The sequence below is a fragment of the Malaya genurostris genome, chromosome 2 (assembly GCF_030247185.1).
Source record: "Malaya genurostris strain Urasoe2022 chromosome 2, Malgen_1.1, whole genome shotgun sequence".
Taxonomy (NCBI): Eukaryota; Metazoa; Arthropoda; class Insecta; order Diptera; family Culicidae; genus Malaya; species Malaya genurostris.
This window is the reverse complement of record NC_080571.1, coordinates 189,457,050-189,474,086: the sequence shown is the minus strand read 5'-3', so window position 1 is coordinate 189,474,086 and position 17,037 is coordinate 189,457,050. Positions and strand designations below refer to the sequence as shown.

The 17,037-nt window shown below is 37.6% G+C and overlaps 1 protein-coding gene across 2 annotated transcripts in view; it reads right to left on the bottom strand.

The window, feature by feature from the left end:
* Window positions 1–17,037, bottom strand: part of LOC131432811 (cytoplasmic phosphatidylinositol transfer protein 1) — a 94,166-nt gene that overhangs the window by 48,212 nt on the left and 28,917 nt on the right. The window contains exons 3-6 of one of the 2 annotated variants that reach the window (XM_058599338.1): window positions 12,780–12,868; window positions 12,698–12,705; window positions 12,552–12,623; window positions 12,240–12,494 (exon numbers count right to left, since the gene is read on the bottom strand). In XM_058599338.1, coding sequence (XP_058455321.1) covers window positions 12,240–12,494; window positions 12,552–12,623; window positions 12,698–12,705; window positions 12,780–12,868 — 424 coding nt within the window. The remainder of the gene's footprint in view (window positions 1–12,239; window positions 12,495–12,551; window positions 12,624–12,697; window positions 12,706–12,779; window positions 12,869–17,037) is intronic. The other variant, XM_058599337.1, reaches the window with a different exon arrangement.

Genomic DNA, 17,037 nt, shown 5'->3' with positions numbered 1-17,037 from the left:
GAAATTAATTTCCCACGGCTCCAACCGAAGAGGGATATTCCGAATTTGCCGCCACTTCCTCGCAGCAATCCAAAGACTTCAGCCGCTGAATCTCAAAAAGAATCTTCATCAAGAATCTCTCCTGGATGGGGCAATAATCAACCACAAGCAAAGGATGACTCTGGTGATTTATTCTCTGCTGAACAACTGATCGTCATTTTTGAAACAATAACAACAAAACTACGAAACTACAGAACGCGGTTAGATCAAATCAACGCCTTAGGCAAATTCATCATCGAATATGCAATCTAATGAGTTGGTTATAGTAAATTGGAATGCTTGCTCACTCAGGAGCAAAACTGCTGAATTGTCCGACTTTCTTCAAGAGAAGAATGCCGATATTGCTATTTTAACTGAAACTCATCTTAAACCTGAAATTTCTATTTTTATTTCCAATTATAGGATTCACAGGCTCGACAGGACAACTACCAGAGGAGGGGGAGTTGCCATTGCCATTAAACGATCCATTCAGCATAGGCTTATGTCAGCCTTTAAATTGCAACTAATAGAAGCCATCGGAATTGAGATTACAACGACGATGGGACCCATCATCATCATTGCAGCGTACTGCCCCAAACAAACCAATCTTCGAGATGGTACGAGTGCATCATTGAAGCGAGATCTGGCTATGCTCACTCGACGACGGAACAAATTCATCATTGCTGGGGACCTGAACGCACGGCATGAGCTGTGGGGAAACAGAAGACAGAATCGAAACGGATTCGTACTTGCCGAAGATTACGAAGCTGGACAATACAACATCCTCGCTCCGGATCAACCAACGCGACTTTCCAGATCGGGAGTTCATTCCATTTTGGATATATTCATCAGCAACTTCGCCATAGACAGCTCTCCGGTTGTCTTCAACAAGCTCTCTTCCGACCACTTTCCAGTAATATTGACGTTGGGATCTTCACCAGAAACAGTGCCTATTCAACCTCGGAGGAACTATTATCGCACCGATTGGGTCCAATTTCAACAAATCGCCGACCAACTTATTAATATCGATTTGCCACTTGATTCCCCGATGGAAATCGATGCAGCCCTATCTTCCTTCCAGCATTCAATCACAGTCGCTCGTAATAGGACGGTTCCAGTACAACATATGCCGAGTTCCTCTCTTCAAATTGACAGTGTCACCAAGAAACTCATCCGACTTCGAAATATCTACCGGAGGCAGTATCAACGAACTGGTATCCTAGATAGGAAGACTTCTTATAACAACTTAACTAGGATAATCCAGGAAAGGATATCTGAGCTTCGCAACAGGAACTTCCAGCAAAAGCTTCGAGAAATTCTCCCACATTCAAAGCCCTTCTGGTCCTTAACGAAGGTGCTTAAGAAAAAATCGAAGCCTATTCCTCCTCTGATGTCACCCCAGGACGCAGCTGAAGGAATACCTTTAATCACACCAGTAGAGAAGGCAAATGCACTAGGCCAGCAGTTTGTGTGTTCTCACAATTTAGGACTTAACATTGTTAGTCCACATGAAAGAGCCGTTGCTGATAGCGTAGCTGAGGTAGACCAATCAGACAGCTTGGTTCCTGAGGAAAGTAGAGTCACTGCGATGTTGACTTGGATATTGAAAAGGCATTCGATAATGTGTGGCACGATGGACTGGTGTTCAAACTGCATCGGTGTAATTTTCCTATGTATCTTATTAAAATTATCAAAAATTATCTTGCAGATAGAGCATTCCAGGTTTCTCTGAATAATGCACTTTCAGAAAGATTTACTATTCCTGCTGGTGTACCCCAGGGAAGTATCCTAGGTCCCATTCTATACAACATTTTTACATCAGACATCCCACCTCTTCCAGGTGGTGGTGTTCTGTCACAATTTGCTGATGATACTGCCATTCTTTACAAAGGTCGTGTCATTAATGCTCTGAAGAATAAACTACAGACAGGTCTGGACGCTTTAACTGAATATTTTACAAGCTGGAAAATTGTGATCAATGCAGCAAAAACTCAGGTCATCTTGTTTCCACATTCAAGATCTCCAAAACTTGTTCCATCAGACGAATGCAGAATACGATTCGGTGATGAGGTCATGAAGTTATCTATCTAGGACGCACGTTTGACAGACATCTGATATTCAGGTCACATGTTGACAAAATCGTTCAAAAATGCAGCATACTCATTAGGTCTCTGTATCCGCTGATTTGTAGAACATCTAAACTGTGCCTGAAGAATCAGATGGCTGTCTATAAACAAATCATCTACCCCGCAATTGAATACGCAGTCCCTGTTTGGCGGGACTGTGCACGAACACACAAACTCAGGCTTCAGTGCATTCAAAATAAGATCTTAAAGATGATTCTAAATCTACCCCCTTGGACAAGGTTTAGTGAAGTACATGAGATGGCCTCCCTGGATATACTAGAACAAAAATTCGAACAATACTGCACGAAATTTGAAGAGAGGTGCTCAATCTCTGAAATACAAATAATTCAAAATTTGTACGTATTAGGTTAGGGATAGTTTTACGTAGGTAGATATTTTATTAATAATTGAAATATTTTAGAAGAAAATCGATCATTTCTTTTCGTGCGTTCGGTGGAAGCAGACGTCGTGGGAGTGGAATTATCAACTAGCAGCGACGGAGAATGCACCTTCTGCGTGGTTAAAACCTCAAGCGCTCAGGTCGCATCTCAATGCGTGCTGGTACTGGATTCTGGAACTGATTTGAGTTTCGAAATTGCAGTTCTAGAATTGAAACTGGATTCTGAGTCTGTTATTGGATCTAAATTTAGGTCTTGAACTCAGGGTCCAGTTTTCTATTTCAGACTTCTATTCGGTTCTTTTTAAAACCATAATGATACTCCTAAAGAATTATGCGGAATTTACTATACTGTACCTCTATACAACCCATTTTTTATTCATGGCGAAAAATCGTTCATGGCGAAAAAAAAGAACATCTTCAAATTTTGGCACTCAAAGGGTAGTGATTCGCCCAGAATGACGGAACTGCGAACAGAGTTAAACCGACTATCCAGTCATAAACTATCCACTATCAGTGACGCACTGTTGGATTTTATCGCTATGACAAATCAAGGTTTAAGGTTAATCAGTTTCAATGTTCAAAGCTTAAATGCTCATGCTTCATATATTTTCACTGACAATATACTAACCAAAGTTGATATTTTAGCATTTAGTGAAACTTGGTTGGACAATTGTTCTGCAGTGAGTATAACAGGCTATAATTGCATCACCGAATATAAACGTTCTAATTGTAGAGCTGGTGGTGTTGCAATTTACCTAAAGGACACTGCGTCTTTGATTGCTACTGTTTATAAACTCGAACAAATTAGTGAGCAATATGATGAAAATTTGATGTTGGCTGACAATTTCGGCGACATATGTGCAATCGATATTATGTTAGATGGTATAAAAAGGCGGGTGGGTAATGTCAGAGACATAACTGGATGTCGTGAATACGAAAACAACTGACATGTTCCTTAACACTTCCGAATATCAATTGTATGAATTATGCACGCATTCCCCTTTTTCACATTTTTCGCAAAAACAAAGAAAGCTTCACTTGATCTCGATTACTGTGAATTTCACACAGCGAAAAGTGCACAAATCTAAGCAAACTGTTCTTGATTTGCAGTAAACTGAGGATATTTCCCTACGATTTGCAAACAACAAATCCTAATAGTTCTTTAGAAAACTTTTAGAGCCATTAGAACGGCTGATATTGTGCAATGATCTCCACCGTTGTTTTTTTCCCAATGCTAATGACTGGCAGCTGTGACGTAATCGCTCTTGTCGAAAGCGAAACTAGCTGTGCAGACGACACAAAACACATCTGCTCGCAGTGGCGATAGAATCCAAACTGATTCACTTTTTGCATAATCATAAATATCTGTTTATTAATCTTATTTATGTGTATTACATCAACATTTTACAGTACAAGTGTTTTGACCCTTTGGCCTTTCATCTTTGTTGTTCATACGATTCGTTATTAATATTAGGTGTTTTAGTTACTCTTGTTTTACATATTAATGTTTAATCATAATATTTATTTTAATTATTTATAAAATGTCTACCTACTTATAACTATCCCTAACCTAATACGTACAAATTTTGAATTATTAGTATTTCAGAGATTGAGCACCTCTCTTCAAATTTCGTGCAGTATTGTTCGAATTTTTGTTCTAGTATATCCAGTGAGGCAATCTCATGTACTTCACTAGTCCTTGTCCAAGGGGGTAGATTTAGAATCATCTTTAATATCTTACTTTGAATGCGTTGAAGCCCAAGTTTGTGTGTTCGTGCACAACCCCGCCAAACAGGGACTGCGTATTCAATTGCGGGGTAGATGATTTGTTTATAGACAGCCATCTGATTCTTCAGGCATAGTTTAGATGTTCTACAAATCAGCGGATACAGTATGCTGCATTTTTGAACGATTTTGTCAACATGTGATCTGAATATCAGATGTCTGTCAAAGGTGAGTCCTAGATAGATAACTTCATCGGACCATTGAATGACCTCATCACCGAATCGTATTCTGAATGACCTCATCACCGAATCGTATTGTCCAGCTTGTAAAATATTCCGTTAAAGCGTCCAGACCTGTCTGTAGTTTATTTTTCAGAGCATTAATGACACGACCTTTGTAAAGAATGGCAGTATCATCAGCAAATTGTGACAGAACACCACCACCTGGAAGAGGTGGGATGTCTGATGTGAAAATGTTGTATAGAATGGGACCTAGGATACTTCCCTGGGGTACACCAGCAGGAATAGTAAATCTTTCTGAAAGTGCATTATTCAGAGAAACCTGGAATGCTCTATCTGCAAGATAATTTTTGATAATTTTAATAAGATACATGGGAAAATTATACCGATGCAGTTTGAACACCAGTCCATCGTGCCACACATTATCGAAAGCCTTTTCAATATCCAATATTGCCATGGCAGTCGTTTTGGACACTGATTTGTTTTGCTGGATGACGTTAACCCTTGTGAGTTGGTGGATGGTGGATCTTCCTTTCCGGAACCCAAACTGTTCTTCCAGAAATATATCCTGTTCATCTGCGAAAGCAAGGATTCGCCTTTGTATTGACTTTTCAAACAGCTTGAATAGGGCAGAGAGTAAGCTGATGGGCCGATAGCTCTTGGGAAAGGAAGGATCTTTCCCCGGTTTCAAAACTGGGATAACTTTAGCTAACTTCCACATTGAAGGGAAGTAACCAAGCTCCCAGCACATGTTAAAAAGTTTAGCTAAGAAGACAAATGAGCGAATACTCAAATGTTTCAGCTCAATGTTGAATGTGTTGTCGAAACCGGGGGCCTTCATATTTTTGGATTTTTTCACAAAAGCCATCAGCTCATTCGCAGTGACTCTACTTTCCTCAGAAACCAAGCTGTCTGATTGGTCAACCTCAGCTACGCTATCAGCAACGGCTCTTTCATATGGACTAACAATGTTGAGTCCTAAATCGTGAGAACACACAAACTGCTGACCTAGCGCATTTGCCTTCTCTACTGGTGTGATTAAAGGTATTCCTTCAGCTGCGTCCTGGGGTGACATCAGAGGAGGAATAGGCTTCGGTTTTTTCTTAAGCACCTTTGTTAAGGACCAGAAGGGCTTTGAATGTGGGAGAATTTCTCGAAGCTTTTGCTGGAAGTTCCTGTTGCGAAGCTCAGATATCCTTTCCTGGATTATCCTAGTTAAGTTGTTATAAGTAGTCTTCCTATCTAGAATGCCAGTTCGTTGATACTGCCTCCGGTAGATATTCCGAAGTCGGATGAGTTTCTTGGTGACACTGTCGATTTGAAGAGAGGAACTCGGCATATGTTGTACTGGAACCGTTCTATCACGAGCGACTGTGATTGAATACTTGAAGGAAGATAGGGCTGCATCGATTTCCATCGGGGAATCAAGTGGCAAATCGATATTAATAAGTTGGTCGGCGATATGTTGAAATTGGACCCAATCGGTGCGATAATAGTTCCTCCGAGGTTGAATAGGCACTGTTTCTGGTGAAGATCCCAACGTCAATATTACTGGAAAGTGGTCAGAAGAGAGCTCGTAGAAGACAACCGGAGAGCTGTCTATGGCGATGTTGCTGATGAATATATCCAAAATGGAATGAACTCCCGATCTGGAAAGTCGCGTTGGTTGATCCGGAGCGAAGATGTTGTATTGTCCAGCTTCGTAGTCTTCGGCAAGTACGAATCCGTTTCGATTCTGTCTTCTGTTTCCCCACAGCTCATGCCGTGCGTTCAGGTCCCCAGCAATGATGAATTTGTTCTGTCGTCGAGTGAGCATAGCCAGATCTCGCTTCAATGATGCACACGTACCATCTCGAAGATTTGTTTGTTTGGGGCAGTACGCTGCAATGATGATGATGGGTCCCATCGTCGTTGTAATCTCAATTCCGATGGCTTCTATGAGTTGCAATTTAAAGGCTGACAGAAGCCTGTGCTGAATGGATCGTTTAACGGCAATGGCAACTCCCCCTCCTCTGGTAGTTGTCCTGTCGAGCCTGTGAATCCTGTAATTGGAAATAAAAATAGAAATTTCAGGTTTAAGATGAGTTTCAGTTAAAATAGCAATATCGGCATTCTTCTCTTGAAGAAAGTCGGACAATTCAGCAGTTTTGCTCCTGAGTGAGCAAGCATTCCAATTTACTATAACCAACTCATTATATTGCATATTCGATGATGAATTTGCCTAAGGCGTTGATTTGATCTAACCGCGTTCTGCAGTTTCGTAGTTTTGTTGTCATTGTTTCAAAAATGACGATCAGTTGTTCAGCAGAGAATAAATCATAAGAGTCATCCTTTGCTTGTGGTTGATTATTGCCCCATCCAGGAGGGATTCTTGAGGAAGATTCTTTTTGAGATCCAGCGGCTGAAGTCTTTGGATTGCTGCGAGGAAGTGGCGGCAAATTCGGAATACCCCTCTTCGGTGGGAGCCGTGGGAAATTAACTTCATCCTTCTGTGGAACATTCTTGCGCGTTGATTGTTTACGGGACGCCTGTTGTCGAATTCTTGTGAACTCAGCACGTTTGGGACACGATTTGCTAGTAGATGGATGGTCGCCATCACAGTTCACACATTTTACAGCGATGTCATCTAGTAGGCAATCGTTGGTATTGTGTGGTTCGGCACATTTCCCGCACCGACTTTTCATGTGGCAATTCCTCGCTCCATGGCCGTAGTTCAAACAGTTCGTGCACTGTGTGACATCCCGATGTACCGGTTTATACTTTTGCCATTCGATGATTATGTGAAATAACGATTTAATCGTTTTCAGTTGACTCATGGTGATGGAGCCCTTCTCCAGGTACAGTTGATCTCTAAACTTTTTGTCCGTATTATGTCGCTTCTTTTTAAATACTATCAAAGGCTTTAGTCCAGCCTCCGACAGTGCCTGCTTTAGTTCGGCTTCCATCATGTCGGGTAGTCCTCGAAGTACAACCTTCATAGGTTTGTTGGCGGCAATATCGTGTGTGAAGTATTCCGCTTTTGTCTACTTCAGATAGCATTCCACTCCTTTGTAGTGGTTCAAAGCCGGAACAGTTATTTTGTAGCCTTCAGTACATAAACGGATTGTTGCCTGTAGTCCTTTGCTGATCAGTGTGTTGAAATCCGAGCGTAGAGATGGTGGGAAGCCCTTCATGTAGAAAGGCGGCATTTTTTCCTTCTTCTGCAGTTCCTCTTCGACATCTACTGGCAGATCAGCATATTGGTTTTTACTCAGCAAACGGTCGTTTACCTGTACATCACTTGGCTTCAGACGCTTAGCATCCTTTGGATCCTTCTCGGATCTATGGCGGTTTTTACCCATAGCTTGGGTAGGTAGACAACTGCGAATAAAAAATAAAACAAAATCGAAATTAGTCGTAGTAGGTTATTCGTCTATCCACATCGAGTGTTAGATGACGAATTGATCAATTTTCAACCACGCTTCCCCTTTTATAACGTTCAGTAGAAGATATGTGCCTGACTACCACAATATCGTCGTCCTTGCGCGAAAAACCCAAGCAAAAGTTAAGAGTTTTCCGCGTTGTTTTAAAATTTTCAGAAAACTTAAGTTTTGAGTTTGAGTTTTGTTATCTCACACTTTTCAAAATATTATCTTAAATTCCTGATCATATTTTTGATGAAATAGTGAAAGAATTATGTTGCTGCCATTAATACAAGTCGAGATATTCACGATTAAGTTCTGCCCATTCTTCCATATGGCTAATTTTGAAAAGGCACCCCATAGTAAATTTTAAAATTTTGAATTGTTTTACTATGCGAGAAAATTATTGAATTTGAGGTTTTTTCGTGGGCCCCCAAATATTTGCCGAGGTAAGGCTCTTTCAGGGCCAACAAAGTGGTTGACGAGAAAGTGAGGTCCCCCGGAGCAGCGATTCACCTACCATATGATAGCTACGGTCCTGGATACAGGTAGACTTAGAAGAGCCCCGATATAATTAATTTATTTACATTCTTACTATAGCTGTTACTAAAAAGCGAACAAAAAGAGTATGACGGATAAGTTAACAGATTCACTACACGGATACAAATCCATTGCCGGTACTATGATCAAGAAATCATGAAAATCATGAAACATAACTTCTCATGAGACCATGCCTATTACTGATGATTTTGTGAGCAAATAACTAACAAATTTTCATGATTTAAATCATTTTGCTCTTAATATCATTTAAAATAGGTATGATCTCATGAGAAGACACGTTTCATGATTTTCATAATTTCTTATTCATGGTACCGGCAATGGATTTTCATCCGTGTAAAAATGCTCTTTTTACCATAATGAGCATAATGGATAAAGGTTTGTTTTGAGGTAGGCTACCAACATTCCCTCATCTAGTCATCAATTGATCTGACGCCCCGATGCTCCCTCTCCTTAATGCCTACTTTAAAAATGTGTTAAATTAATAAAATGTGATAAAAACAATCATATTGTAATATGCCTTTCTCATGTATAATATTGTGGTATTCAACCTAAAAATCTTCTCTTCGATTTTTTAAAGAAACCAAGGGATTGCTTGTGCATTAACTAGTATAACATACAAAATGAAACAGAACTTTGCTCGCGTAGAGTCATCCTTAAGAAAACGAAGTGAGTTCACTATTATATGCACTTCCGGCACCGGAACCCGAGAACCGAAGTCGGTTCATACGGCCACCAATTAACATGACGTAGAAACTCTACTAGTTTTCATTCAACTTTGCCATCGTACTCTAAACGACGATTTAAATTTTGTTGTATCCGAAAATATACAGTAATTTTTGGTAGGACCATAGATCTCCATTTTTATTTATATGGCCACTATTTCCGGTGCTTCCGGAACCGGATACCGGAAACCAGTATAGCCGAAATCGGTTTGTTTCCTACTGATAATGACTATCGATTTGTGTAGTTTTGAGACCAGTTAAGATTTTTTTTTACATTTTTTTGTTTATCCGGTTTAAGTGACGGTGTACAATATTGAACACATTTTTCCATATGACTCCGGAATCGGAAGTCGGATCCGAATGAAATTCAGGAATTCCGTATGGGACCGTGGGACCTTTCATTTGAACATAACTTTGTGGAAATCGGTCAAATCATCGCTGAGAAAAGTAAGTGAGATCCATTTTGGTATATATGACCACTATTTCCGGTGCTTCCGGGACCGGATACCGGAAACCAGGATAGCCGAAATCGGTTTGTTTTGTTGCCTACTGATAATGACTATCGATTTGTGTAGTTTTGAGACCAGTTTAGAAATTTTTTTGCGTGTTTTGTTTCGCCGGTTTAAGTGACGGTGTACAATATTGACCACACTCTACCCTACTCCGGAACCAGAAGTCGGATCCGGATGAAATTCAGGAATTCTGAATGATACCGTGAGACCTTTCATTTGAATTTTAGTTTGTGGAAATCTGTCAAACCATCGCTGAGAAAAGTGAGTGAGATTCATTTTAGTATATATGTGTATTCGAAATACGTATCTGTGATGTGACGTCCATTATTAATGTTTTATAGGTGTCGTGAGATACACACTGAATGTGTATAGTGACGTGTTATACCTATAGTAGAATTCAGTGGTGTAAAAAAATTTATTCTATCATAAATATTCTACTAAACACTCAGACCCTCTAAATTAGTGGATTTAACTTGCTGATGATAATTGAAAACTCAAATGAGAACCGCCAGCCTCTATTTATCATCATGGTCGGAGAGAGTTTTGTGTTATCGAGTTGATGTTTATGCCTATTCATTCGCACTTGCTCACTATTCACATCGAAAGCAAGGAAGGTAATGAAACTGGTAGACTACTTGGGACTACAAACTGAGCAAGCAAAACTTCAAGTGACTAGGTACGGTTATTCAATTGACGATAAATTCTGGGAACTTCGACAACAAAAGTAAAATGAATGAGAAGGGATATGCTGACAGTCAACGGCCATAAGATCCATTTTCATCAAAAATATTCGGTTGAAATGAAGTTTTACCGTACTGCTCCCTAGTTATGCGGTTAGTTTTCTAATTTTTAATTGACACCCGGCCACGTATAGGGACCGTGCATGACAACAAGTAGCGCTATTAGTGGCGAATAGGCGACATAATCCTACCATAGTTTTGCACTGTTACCATTTGTTTACGCCAAATATATCATATTAACAAGATATCCAGCTCTCACATTTCCCGAACAAATCATTGGCAACATCCTTTTTTGCGAGCATGGCGCCCTCAGGCGACTCCGCATCCTATCTCGTATATAGAAGTAGTGGAGAGAAATGCCAAATTCGTTCGCACCGAAGTAGCAGCTCAGCGCACCCATACAAGTGACATGATATGTTGAATGTGATGCCGTGCGATGGCGTTGCTGAACTGAAGATTTCACTTTACGATTGCAATTTATATCTTTACTCTACTCTAAGGCCGTTGACCATCTCTTAAATTATTTTAACTTTAGTTAAAGTTTAACAGGCAGGAATTTTACTAAAGCTGCGGCCGATTTCAAAGTTTGACGGATGAAAAGTTATTTGGGTCATGTAAGAAAGGCTTATAGATTTTTTTTTTTGCAAAACAGATCGGCTATTTGCCGTAGAATTTGTGCAATAAAGTTTTACATGTTTCAAAATTGTACAGTGCAGTACAGTACAATTCCATAATATTGAGTAAATTTAGAGACTAACAAAAAATGGAGTGGCCGTATTCACGAATAATTCGGCCCAAAATTTAATAGTCAGTTCATATTGAACAGTCGTTCGCACCACACGACTCCTCAATTAATATTTCATTTCGCGCGAATTTAATTCAAGCGTTTTAATCGAAATGCGCCTAATTCCTAATAAAAATCAATCTAGGCAGACTCTCATGCAAGTTTTAAATTAGCTCTCATAATCGTTTTCTTACAGACAACCTGTTCATTCCTTTGAATTTTCTCAAAAAAATGACTTCTAAACTCTCATAAGAAACTGTGTTAATTGCGAAAACCGCGTAAATAAAAACCGTTTTAATTCCGGAATCCGTGAAAAAAGCCGTGTATTTTATACGAAATGTGCGAAAAAACGTGTAAGCGACCTTAGAGTAATTCGAAAAATCCGACAAAATACAATTTGTATTTTTGAGACGGGTTTGACACATAAGTTTTAAATGAATATCATTCTCAACTTAAATTTAGAAATTCTATATGGCAAAAAACAATTTGTTATAAATTTCTCAATTTATGAATGAAAATGAAAAAAGAGTGATGCATTGGAAGTTTGCAAAATTCACACAGTCAATCAACTAGTACATGCGGTTATCGATATCCTAATGTGTAGAAACAGCATGTCAATTTTATTTGTATTCCCGACATCTAGTTATGTCTCTGATATTACCCACCCGCCTTTCCACAAAATTATTCTCCGAGGTATTTAGTATTTTTCAATACTATCATGTCAATCTTTCTCGATTGTTAATAAAAGTTCAGAATACAGTCGGGGCGAAATAAACGAAATATAATAATAATAACTTTAGAATATCACAAAAATATGCACAGGAAACACGCTTAAACGTACTGTCAAACTCAGATCACAAGTTTTTTATGGTAGGATTTTTTTTTTTCTATTCGCCGCCTCGTGCGTTGTCGTCGTTGGGTCACTAAACCACGCCTTCGTGCACGGTCCCTATACAATTAGTTGCATATCTAGATATTGAACAAGTATCTTATCATATTGAAGAATCTTACATTGTGTATAAAATCTTCCACTTTTGTCTGTAGACCCCAGACCTCAAATGACACCTGTACTAATTTGTAGGAGCACATAATAGGCTCATCGGTTTGTTTCCATCCTTCTAACAAAGGACCACGGCCAGTGAGAGCTGATTTGAAAAATTTCGGATCTTCGTCTTCCTTGTAATGTTTGCCATTCAGCTCGTCGAAAGCTATGTCCACAAAATCAACTAATCGTTCTTCTAGTTTCTCATGAGGTATGTTTAGACACTAAAAGAGAATAATTAACATTTCACGCACTGAAAAATTATTTAGTAGTATACTCACATTTTCAGACGTACCGGGATCGTTTTCGAATTTAGTGTGTATTTTAATATTAAGCTTTGGTATGAACGAACACTGAAAAAATAGTATAAATTATGATACCAGTAAATAAAAAGTAAAGTTTAATATCTAATTCGCAGGATGCTTACCGTATACTCTAAGGAACAGATTTTCATGGAAAAAGAAGAGTTATTGAAAAAAAATTGAACGGAGTAATGTAATGATTCTTACCAGTAATAGTAAATGGATAGTAGTTCCATCCTCTTTCAGTAACATAGAATATTTTTGGACAGAAGGTTTGGATCCAGTATGGTAAACGACTAAAACAAGAGAAACCTGTTTTATTCCTAATAACGTAATGATGCCTACCACATATCACTCATATTTTCATACATAATAATGTGGTATTCTTAAAAATAATTCTAGAACTCGATTTTGGCTAAATAAGTCACCAGTTTTGTTCGTAAAAAACACCGACTCAGATAGAAAATATGCAGAGCATATAGGTATAGATTCCGTTATGTGCGCAAGTTTATACGGTGCGGTATTTTTATCATGTATGTCGCATTTTTATCATGCATCCTTACACTGACCGAAGCAGAAATGTTACTGGGTGAAATGCGAAATGTGAAGCAAAGGTTAAAATCTTCGACCGTGTTAGAGGAATCATGAATATAACATCATTGTGGCATGTTGTGATTGGCTCGTGAAAATATAGGTCAATTCAAACCGATTTTCAATAGTGTACTATTGAAATACTAGAAAGACGTTGCAATACGTGTTTAAGATAATTATTTCTGAACCGATTGCACAGTGGTCCGGATCCACAATTTAGGGGGACAAAAACATTTGTGGCTTAGCCTTATACTTTAGAGCTATGATGTCTTCGGAACAAATGATCAGTGAAAGATAAGCCATATTTTGAAGCATATGGTATTAGGGTGGTTCTAATTATTAGGGTGATCCAAAAATTATTTTCCGTATGTGTTGAGATAGAGGACTGCATCCTTCGGCAAAATTGTAGGAAAACTTATATCAACCAACTTTGCCGAAAACACTATTGTAGTATCTCTAACGGTTTTAGTGTTACAGCTATTTTAATAGATCAACTTAGGGTGTTCCTAAAAAAAATCAGATTTTTTGCTCTAGCTTTCTTAATATTCACTTCTCGATTTTGGTGTCTTTGAATATCTTTTAGAGTTTGTTGAAACCAATTTTTTCATGACTATCGCATTCAGGTAGCGTTTTCTGAACCGAAGTTATGAACAAAACTAGTTCAAAAACAGATCATTTTTAAACTGTTATATCTAACATTGGAGCAAACGAAAAAAAATCGGTTTGTTTCATTTGCTAGAAAATACTTTCGAGCATGTTTATAGAAAAAATGGCGGAGGAGATATTTTTTTAATTTTTTTAAATTGTGTTCAAACATTGGGTTTTTTCGTTGAAAAATGCCCTTTCATGTAAGACATTTATTAGCTATACATATTAAAATAAGGTATTGCTGTCTTCTAGCGTGTTAAAATTAAAAATGTTAATTCAGCTGCATAATCGGGAAGATGGTGTACACTCACGTTGGTTGTTACTCTATTCGATAATGCTATTACAGGATCAGACGTTAAAAGAAATCGTTTGAATACATCCTCTAGATTCACTAAACGATTGAAGTTCTGCGGATGGAACTGCCTATACTTGCGAATTGATTTATTTCGACTCTTTTGCACTTCTATCAAACAATAGAGGGTCGATTTCTAGACCTCGTCGACCCCCATAGCCAGTTTTCGTTTACGTCGACCCCCGCAAAAAGGATATCGACCCCAAGGGGTCTATATCGACCACTTTGGGAACCCCTGCTCTAAAGTATAAGGCTAAGCCACAAAGGTTTTGTCCCCCTAAATTGTGGATCCGGACCACTGTGGATTGGTGATTAGATCATATCAATATAAACAAATCACAGAGTAATAACCGCTCAGAATTAAAACAAGAAACTGCAAGGGACAGCCCTATGGGGTTGTTCGAACTATATATATATATATATATATATATATATATATATATATATATATATATATATATATATATATATATATATATATATATATATATATATATATATATATATATATATATATATATATATATTGTATGGTTCTTGACCATAAGCTAACAGTGCATCTTCATCACAGTTAACGTTTGCGACGTTTGACATTAGACCGGGACGGTCGTGAGGAATTTCAGTGCTGGTGGAGACGTCCGTTAAATAAGTGGTTACTATATGTTTGTTCCTAAATAGAGATAATAAAATCAAACCGGTCGTCAAATGGTGATATAACTAAGTCCTCACAAGTTCCTATTTCATGCTTCCCCGTGTGTCTATGATGACATTTGATCAATAGAACGGCGTCGACTGGGTGCTATCGCCTTCTGCGTTAGTAGCAGAATGAGATGGTGCGAATTGACTCATAAGTTAAAGCCCATCCTAAAGTGCAATGTTTATCATAGTATATTACAACATATAATTCTGTTGTTTATTACATCATGTATTATTATTAGTATTTTTATTATTATCATAGCATATTATTTCATATATTATCGTCTTCCATTATTTTATGATATTATGTTATTATATCATATTATATTGTATTATATGATATTGTACTATATTATATTATATTTATTATATTATATTATATTATATTATGTTGTATTCTATTCTATTATATTATGTTATATTGTATTGCATTATGTTGTATTATATTATATTATATTATATTATATTATATTATATTATATTATATTATAGGGTTTATTATGAGTAGTACTACGTACCTCTGCGCAAAATATAAATTTGTTTTCCTTATAAGTTATCATTTTTAAAGTAATCTTTTAACTAAATATCAAGGTCGTCACAAGGTGAGCTTGGTCTTCACTGGTTCCTGTTTCATGCCTACACGTGTTTCTGTGGTGACAATTGGTCGATGGAATGCGTTGATGGCAGAATGAGAGGATGAGAAATGACATATAAAATAAAGTAATATAATATCTAGCAAATCGCAACATATCATTTTATTCATTCTATTATTTATTATATATTTCATTGTACTATATTATAATGTTTTTTATTATTATTTTCATTATTATATTTATTGTTATTATTATTAATTTGTCATCAATAATAATAACATATATTATTTTTATAGATGTGGATATTATTATTGTTATTAGAAGAAAAATATTCTACTTCCTGCAGTATTGCGAAGATAGAAGAGCATAACTGACACTCTACATTAACTGTTATTTTATATATTGTTTTATAATATATTATATTATATTGTATGACATTGTATTTGTTATATTAAATTAAATCATATTATATTATGTTATATTATATTATTTTGTAATCTATTATATCATTTTATGTTATATTAATTTTATTACACTATGTTTCATTGTATTTATCAATATAAAACATTTATAACGGGGACGTAAAGGGAGGGAGCATCAGGGCATCGGACGAATTGATGACTGGATGAGGGATTGTGGATTGCCAGCCCAAGTCACTTGAAGGAGACTTGTTTCCTTCTGAATGTTTGAAATGAGTCTGAGGCGCCCTTCTCAAACAAACCATCAGGCGAGTTCAAGCATATATAGCGATATGCTTCATCCATGCACTGGATATTATGGTTGGAAGAGCATCTTTCCCGCGGAATACGAGTAAGTGACTCTACTTACATATCCGCCCAACCCTTTTTGTTCGCTTTTCGGTAACAGTTATAGTAAGAAGGTGAATGGATGAGTCATATCGGAGCTACTGTAAGTCTACCCGCATCCACTGGCAAGTCCTTGAACTGGCTTCATTTCACATCACATCACATCACAAATCGAGATAATAAAATCAAACCAACTTTATTAATAAAAAAATATCCTGAGCATCTACTTTATTTGGAGATGGGGGAGGATGTGTAGTTCTTGACCATTACTTAGTTACTACGTTTCGCCTCATTCCGTGACCATAAGCTACCAGTGCATCTCCATCACAGCAAACGTTTGCGACGTTTGAAATCATCATCATTATCTTTATTGGACTTAGTCGAGAAGGAACGTTTTCGTGTTGGACTAGCCATATTGGAGAACTAAGAAATTACACATATATCTTAATAAAGAATTTTCCAAAAACAACTCTTTGAGAATTTTGGTGGCCCTGGAAAGGGCCGTTTAGTTTGATGGTGTTTGTGCTGTTCATAAACATTCACAGGGTGGCAAGTGAATTAGCGATTTCAATTTCCCGGTTTTTTCCCGATTTTCCCGGTGCGCGAGACTAAAAATTCCCGGTTTTTTAACATGTCCAAAAAACATCGAGAGTTGAGAAACAACTATTTTTAGGGTATCTCCTTGGAACTACGATTAAAACTCTCATCCACAGTTTGTCCGAACGTTCATCTTCTGAACTAAGTCCAGTCCAATGTATTCCATCTTTATTTTGTCTTTT